At 32.8% G+C, this 8,196-nt stretch overlaps 1 protein-coding gene across 1 annotated transcript; it reads left to right on the top strand.

Annotated features, from left to right (window-relative positions):
* The first annotated feature begins 4,499 nt into the window (after positions 1–4,499).
* LOC141391166 (coiled-coil domain-containing protein 124) lies at positions 4,500–6,231 on the top strand. The gene is made up of 2 exons (XM_073964073.1): positions 4,500–5,079; positions 5,146–6,231. The coding sequence occupies exons 1-2, from the start codon at positions 4,625–4,627 to the stop codon at positions 5,330–5,332; spliced, it is 642 nt and encodes a 213-aa protein (XP_073820174.1). The 5' UTR covers positions 4,500–4,624; the 3' UTR covers positions 5,333–6,231.
* The last annotated feature ends 1,965 nt before the right edge of the window (positions 6,232–8,196 follow it).

Below are 8,196 nucleotides of genomic sequence, written 5' to 3'. Positions count from 1 at the left end.
ATACGTCCGAAGATCTGCTTTACCATCAGTTTTGGTGACTATGTGGGTTTGAGTCCTTGGCTTTCCTTTTTCACTTGCAAATAATTTCCGATCCTCAAGCTTAACTCTAAACGAGAAAATTAATAAAAATCATTAAAAATGATATTCGCCATAAAAGGCAAAATTTCAAAAATAAATTTTTAATTTGGCCTATGTTTTTTGAGACGAATTTAATTAACAATAACTTCTTTTAACGTTTCAAATTCGATCAGATGAGCTGATGCATCTACCTTGGTAATTGTGCTATGAACAAAAAAAATGCCATTTAAAACCTCCAAAAGGTATATCTAAATGCAATGAGATTTGTACTGGATTTATTAAATCCAGTCGAGGATTTATGACTAGCCTAATAGCACGGTTACACTACAGCTTTTTGCCGGGTTAACCCACTTCATGAGGATTTATTTGTTTAATCTGCTCAAATCTGACCAGATTTGCCATACAAAAATTAAATCCTCTCATGGCTGGGTTTATTTTAAATCCGGCATAAATCCACCAAAAATACAGTGTTGTATTCGGTATTTGTGCAAAAAAATCCAACTCTACTCAAAAAGTACCAAAATTTGCAACTGTTTTTGCAACAGAGTTTGTCGTGTTTTACACGTTTACGATTGGTCGCATGAGATTTTATGGAGTTAATAACAGCGTGTTTTTGTAAAAAGTTTTTGGCCATTCGTTCGTCGATTTCATGAACGAAGACACAATTTGGTTTTCATAGCGGTTGTATTCGTGTGACAAACAAATGAAAGCTTTTTATTTTCGTAATTTTTTTGGTTTTCGTAACAAAATCAGACGAACGAATACGTCAAAAATAAACGAATGGAAAAGACCCATTGTTTTGAATGAAAATTAAAAAATTTTAATAATAAATGGCACAAAACACACGAAAACTGGAGGGGAACGGAATTTTATTTATTTCCATAGAAGCACACGCGTATATGTACATCCGTTTCTTCGTATTATCACAATTATTTTCAGACAAATTTGATTACATTTTTTTCTTATTTTTTGTTTTTCATCTGTTTATCGGGGTTGCCATCAAGTAACACATTTTACGTGCAGATGCCTATGCAAAATTGACAAAATAAGTATCATGGAAACCATGAAATATAAAAGCTTTTATGAAATAGACGAAAGCTTTCAGATAAAAACGAATGGTTCGTAAAATTTTACAAGAACCAAATTTTGAACGTATACGTTTTAGTACGAACGGTTCGTGTGACAGGCAAGCATTTTTACAAAAACACCCTGTAAATCTAAAGTTATTTGAAAATCATAAAATTTCAGATCATTAAGCTTAACTCTAAACGAGAAAATTAATAAAATCATTAAAAAAATGATCTTCGCCCTAACAGGCAAAATTTCAAAAAATAAAAATAGGCTGAGCCCGGCTGGGATTTGAACCCACGTCCTTGAAAACATATCAAAAAAATGTTGTCACGGCGTGTTAGCGTTCAAAGCCAAAACTCATAACTTCAAAGGCATCGCAAAAAGCGGTTGTTGTGAAGAAAATACATTTCAACGGCCAAATATCCGTTAATGTATAAAAACACATTTGCATTTGAAAAACGATAAGTTCTAGGACAGAGAAGCCATTACATAGTCGATACGTCCGAAGATTTGCTTTACCACCAATGAAACCAGGTAACGTAATTTGGTGACTATGTGGGTTCGAGTCCATGGCTTTCCTTTTTCACTTGCAAATAATTTCAGATCATTAAGCTTAACTCTAAACGAGAAAATTAATAAAATCATTAAAAAAATGATCTTCGCCCTAACAGGCAAAATTTCAAAAAATAAAAATAGGCTGAGCCCGGCTGGGATTTGAACCCACGTCCTTGAAAACATATCAAAAAAATGTTGTCACGGCGTGTTAGCGTTCAAAGTCAAAACTCATAACTTCAAAGGCATCGCAAAAAGCGGTTGTTGTGAAGAAAATACATTTCAACGGCCAAATATCCGTTAATGTATAAAAACACATTTGCATTTGAAAAACGATAAGTTCTAGGACAGAGAAGCCATTACATAGTCGATACGTCCGAAGATTTGCTTTACCACCAATGAAACCAGGTAACGTAATTTGGTGACTATGTGGGTTCGAGTCCATGGCTTTCCTTTTTCACTTGCAAATAATTTCAGATCATTAAGCTTAACTCTAAACGAGAAAATTAATAAAATCATTAAAAAAATGATCTTCGCCCTAACAGGCAAAATTTCAAAAAATAAAAATAGGCTGAGCCCGGCTGGGATTTGAACCCACGTCCTTGAAAACATATCAAAAAAATGTTGTCACGGCGTGTTAGCGTTCAAAGTCAAAACTCATAACTTCAAAGGCATCGCAAAAAGCGGTTGTTGTGAAGAAAATACATTTCAACGGCCAAATATCCGTTAATGTATAAAAACACATTTGCATTTGAAAAACGATAAGTTCTAGGACAGAGAAGCCATTACATAGTCGATACGTCCGAAGATTTGCTTTACCACCAATGAAACCAGGTAACGTAATTTGGTGACTATGTGGGTTCGAGTCCATGGCTTTCCTTTTTCACTTGCAAATAATTTCAGATCATTAAGCTTAACTCTAAACGAGAAAATTAATAAAATCATTAAAAAAATGATCTTCGCCCTAACAGGCAAAATTTCAAAAAATAAAAATAGGCTGAGCCCGGCTGGGATTTGAACCCACGTCCTTGAAAACATATCAAAAAAATGTTGTCACGGCGTGTTAGCGTTCAAAGTCAAAACTCATAACTTCAAAGGCATCGCAAAAAGCGGTTGTTGTGAAGAAAATACATTTCAACGGCCAAATATCCGTTAATGTATAAAAACACATTTGCATTTGAAAAACGATAAGTTCTAGGACAGAGAAGCCATTACATAGTCGATACGTCCGAAGATTTGCTTTACCACCAATGAAACCAGGTAACGTAATTTGGTGACTATGTGGGTTCGAATCCATGGCTTTCCTTTTTCACTTGCAAATAATTTCAGATCATTAAGCTTAACTCTAAACGAGAAAATTAATAAAATAAAATTATTTATTTTTCTTCATTAGGCACTTTTCAAAGACATAAATACAACAAGATAAGACATTTCTTTTGCTATCATTCTTCAGTGAATGGCTTCTGAATTTAACATAATGTTATGTTACGATATGGTGATATAACATTTTTTTGTTTTATACATTTTTACGTATTTAACCGAATTTACCGATCCAATTGACATGGAATTATTCTTGAACATATCCTTGAATTCATAAATTTCGTTTCTGATACCATTACATGAAATGTTCCTCCTTGCTTGCGATTTTGAATTAACTGCAACCTGTTAAGGGTAATGTTTCTATACATAGTTTCGTAAACATTTTTTTGTTGCATGCATTTTGTCAGGTCTTTATTACTTTATGTCTTTGCACTTTTTTAACAAAAAGTACGATTGATACCATGATACAAAAATGTATCCCTGTGTGTAAAATTTACCAATATGAGCAAAGAGGTGACGATATCTCATACGAGAAATTGTAAAAGTGTAACACACGACTTTATTAGTTATTTTGTATGTATACGTAAAGAAACATCAGCTGACAGTTTATATCCTCGAAAAGCTAAGTGTAACCAGCAAAGATTAACCCACTGGATCTATTAAACCCAGTGGTTGATTAAAATCAACTTTGCACATCAAAACAAATTTAATTTATCCGCTTGTTTACAATTTTTTACATTTTAAATTATTTTGAGTGTAGCAATTCACCGATGTATCTACCTTGTTTCTTGTGCCACCTTGCAACTTTTTGTATTTTCTAGCAACATGTTGCAAAAAACAGAGTTGTATACGAGGATTTATGCCAGATATAAAACAAATCCACTCAATACGAGGATTTATTTTTGTATGGGGAATCTGGTAGATTTTGGCTGGATTTAGCAAATAAAACCTTATAATGTGCTAAATCCTGCATGTAAAATGTGTTACTTGATGGCAACCCCGATAAACAGATGACAAACAAAGAATCAGAAAAAAAATTAATCAAATTTGTCCAAAAATTATTGTGATAATATGAAGAAACGGATGTACATATACGCGTGTGATTCTGTGGAAATAAATAAAATTGCATTCCCTTCCAGTTTTCGTGTGTTTTGTGCCATTTATTACTCAAATTATTTAATTTTCATTCAAAACGATGGGTCTTTTCCATTCGTTTATTTTTTACGTATTCGTTCGTCTGATTTTGTTACGAAAACCAAAAAAGTTACGAAAATAAAAAGCTCTCATTTGTTTGTCACACGAATACAAACATCAACCGTTATGAAAACCAAATTGTGTCTTCGTTAATGAAATCGACGAACGAATGGGCAAAAACTTTTTACAAAAACACGCTGTAAAGCATCTTTGTCTGATAGTCACATAATCTAAAGCAGCCATAATTAGTTGCTATAAAAATGTATAACATAGTGTTGGCAACACTTATTTTGCCAAATGTTTTTGTTTTTTCTACAACAAAACCAAGAAAGAAATTCGCATTGCAAACTTCCACAAAATTCTACGAGTGCTTCTATCTAATTAAAAATAAGTAGTTTCCAATTCCATAATGCCTAAAAAGATGGGAATAAATAGTAAAGCCGTTGAGGCACGTGAAAGAAAAGCTGCTGCCAAACAGGCAACACAATCTAAACTTGCGAAGGAGGCAGAAGAACGTCTTTGGAAAGATGATGATAAAACGTTGGCAAAGAAGCAACAAAAACGTGAAGAGGAAGAAAGGAAACGAGCAGAGGCAGCAAGAAGAAAGGCCGAGGCGAAGGCTTTATTGGATCAAGAAATGAATTCAATCAAAACACAGGGTAAACAACCTTTGGCGAAAATCAGTCGTCAACAGGTGTTGGAGGAAATGGAAAAGAAACAGAAGGCTCTCGATGCCATTGCTGCTGCAAATAAACCTCAAGCCCGTGTGGTGGTGCAGACAAATTACATTGAGGAGAACCTTAACAGGGCCATGGCAGATGTTGAGGTAGCCTCCACTGTAGATCAGGCCTTGGCTGTGCTGAGGTAAGTTTTTTTTTCATAATAAATTGTATTGTAGTTTTTATTTTATTTCTTTATTCTTTCCTTTAGTGTCAAGGACGATGAAGAAGATAAACATCCCGAGAAACGCATGCGAGCTGCGTACAAGGCCTTTGAAGCAGCAAACCTGCCTCGCATTAAAGCTGAAAATCCTTCAATGCGATTATCTCAATGGAAACAAATTCTCATGAAAGAATGGAACAAGTCTCCCGACAATCCATTCAATCAAGTCCGTTGATAATTCGAAAAGGCTGTGCTTGTACATTTTGTTTTGAAGATTTTATTTTTCGCATATGGTTAGGATTACCTGCCAGCGTTCTTGATACTAATTTGTTCGCAATTTATTTATAGTCATTTATTAAATACTTGATTTAATATATTTAGATTCTTTTTTGTTTTCTTTATATATTTTTATTTTTTTTAATTCTCTAATATTGTTTATTAAGTAACATAGAAAACATGTAGAATTTAGCACACCTATAGAAATAAATTAAGTATTTATTTTGTAAAAATATGTTTATTTTGTTTTAGTATGTACCATGGCACTATTACCCAGATAGTGTCATCGTAAAATTTTGAATATGTTATGTCAAAACTTTCTTTATGTTGTTAGGGAAATTACAACAAAAATATTTTTTTTATAAAGGGATTTGACTTTTCATATTCGAGCTGGCATCAAAGACATACCCAACCTTTACACATGCCAGTGACAGTTCGAAAAATTCAATACATACACAATTTTTTACTACCACAATTACATTTTTTGAATTGTCGACTCCACTGGCACTAGATTTTTCATGCCAGCAAAATTTTGAACTGGCTGCCAGTGATATGTCGAAAATGAAAAAAGAGTTGCCGAGACTATTTTTTAATCCATGTACATTTTTGTTTCTTTTAAGAATGCAAAAGATTTAATGCATATTTTCAAAAAGATTTGGAAACACAAATAATACATCTCGGTAGCTGCAATATATTAGTGGTAAATAAAGACATACTTTTGATGTTTTTCATGAAAATATATGTTGACAAATAATTTCCCCTCTAGGATTATACAATATTGAAAAGGCGGCAATACCAGATTCATTATTTTTATGATTGATTTTTAAAACGAAATAAAATAAAAAGTAATAAAATATATTGTGAATTGTGTTTTAAATCTGAAATATAATGCACTTTTGTGTGTTAATGCGGCTTAAAATAATTTTGAAATTGAACTTGCACTGGCATGTGTAAACACACAAGAAAACTGCATGCCAGTCGAACACTTTTTCGGCATTTTCGAGTATAACACTATGCAACACTGAAAATGCAAACAACTTCTAGTATGAATTTTTTGGAAGTACATATTTAGACTACAAAAACCCTAGTTGGGTTTTGTCCTGTCAGATCCAGTTCGGATTTTATGGCCTCATCTAAACCGGGCTAAATCTACACTTTTTTGCATTTATGAGGCCTTTATCTCAGAAACGAATAGGAATTTGGCCTTACTGTCTTTAGCAATATTGTAACTCTAAACTAGTAGAACTTATCTTATGAAGAAACCACATAAGAAAAACTCCATCTAGGGCATCAAAATCTATAAAATATAGAAAATTTTACATAATTGCTGAAATTCTGGTCAGTATCGGCTAAACTATTGGGAGTTGAACCAAGTAACCTTCCAAATAAAGTTCTCAACAATTCTTTAGAACATTCTGAAACTCTAAAATGCTTACCTCATGTTGTTTCAGCGGTATTTTGCATCATATCTTTTACAACACGTATTTCAAACACCGTTCACACCAACAGTTTATTCTCGCATTTCGGATTTCACTACATTATTGACATTTTTATTAAATCGTCGTTGAAAAATGTACTGCAAACAGCGGTATAGAGGCATTTTACAACAATGACATGTTCTGAAGAGTTGTGTATTACATTCCAGGGAATATTTTTCCAAAAGAAAATATTCAGAAAAAATTAACGGTTTTGGAGATACGGTGCGAAATGTATATAAATTGTGGTATTTTTGCATATATTTTGAAATTTGAGACAATAAATGTAGTTTTTCGAGATCACTATTTCTCCAAATATTGTATTCTTGTCCTTATCTACAAATTTGCTTCAGAGGTCAGAAGAAGATTCGCTTTGGTTTCAGAGATATAGCCCCGAATTTCTTTAAAAACTCAATATTTAATCATATTTAGATGGGACCATAAAATCCGAGCTGGATCTGACACAAAAAAACCCAACTAGGTTTTCTTGTCGTTTGGGTCTGTACTTTCAAAAAATCCTCAGTTCGAATTGTTTGCACATGATCACCTTAAAAATGTTGCTCAGTGTAATACATGTACACAATTGGCACCAATTTACTGGCATGTGTAACGGCAGTGATAAATACAACTAAGACTAGACAAAATGCATGCAACAAAAAAATGTTTACGAAACTTTGTGTAGAAACATTACCCTTAACAGGGTGCAGTTAATTCAAAATCGCAACCAAGGAGGAACATTTCATGTAATGTCATCAGAAACGAAATTTATGAATTCAAGAATATTCTATGGATCGGTAAATTCGGTTAAATACGTAAAAATGTATAAAAGAAAAAAATGTTATATCACCATATCGTAATATAACATTAGGGGTGTCTTTTTACTTACTAAATGTTGCTGAAACATTTTTTTCTGCAACTTTTCCTTTACACAACTGTCAAAATTTGCAACATTAGTAATAATTATTACAAATTATCACGTAAAAAGACACAGCTATTATGTTAAATTCAAAATCCATTCACTGAAGAAGGATAGCAAAAAAATGTCTTATCTTGTATTCATGGTAGAATAAAATAAAGGTAGGCCACAGCTAACAGCTGATTACAATTTTTTTCTTTTTATGGCCTAATCTGTCAAAAGCAGGGTTGACATTTTGTACTGTTTTTGACATTATGCAATCATAAAGGTAGATGTATCGCGGAATTGTTCCAACAAAAAACTTCTGCTGTAACACTATATCTTAAAATTTAAAACAAGGACAAAAAATGTGTATTCGCGTGGCAAAATAAATTTGTTGATTTTTTAGCAAAACTTACGAATGAACAATTTATCAAATATTGATATTAATTT

This window comes from Musca autumnalis, unplaced genomic scaffold, assembly GCF_047663935.1.
Source record: "Musca autumnalis isolate F117 unplaced genomic scaffold, ASM4766393v1 scaffold_1, whole genome shotgun sequence".
Taxonomy (NCBI): domain Eukaryota; kingdom Metazoa; phylum Arthropoda; class Insecta; order Diptera; family Muscidae; genus Musca; species Musca autumnalis.
The sequence above is the reverse complement of the archived record's forward strand: the minus strand, read 5'-3'. Positions and strand labels throughout refer to the sequence as shown.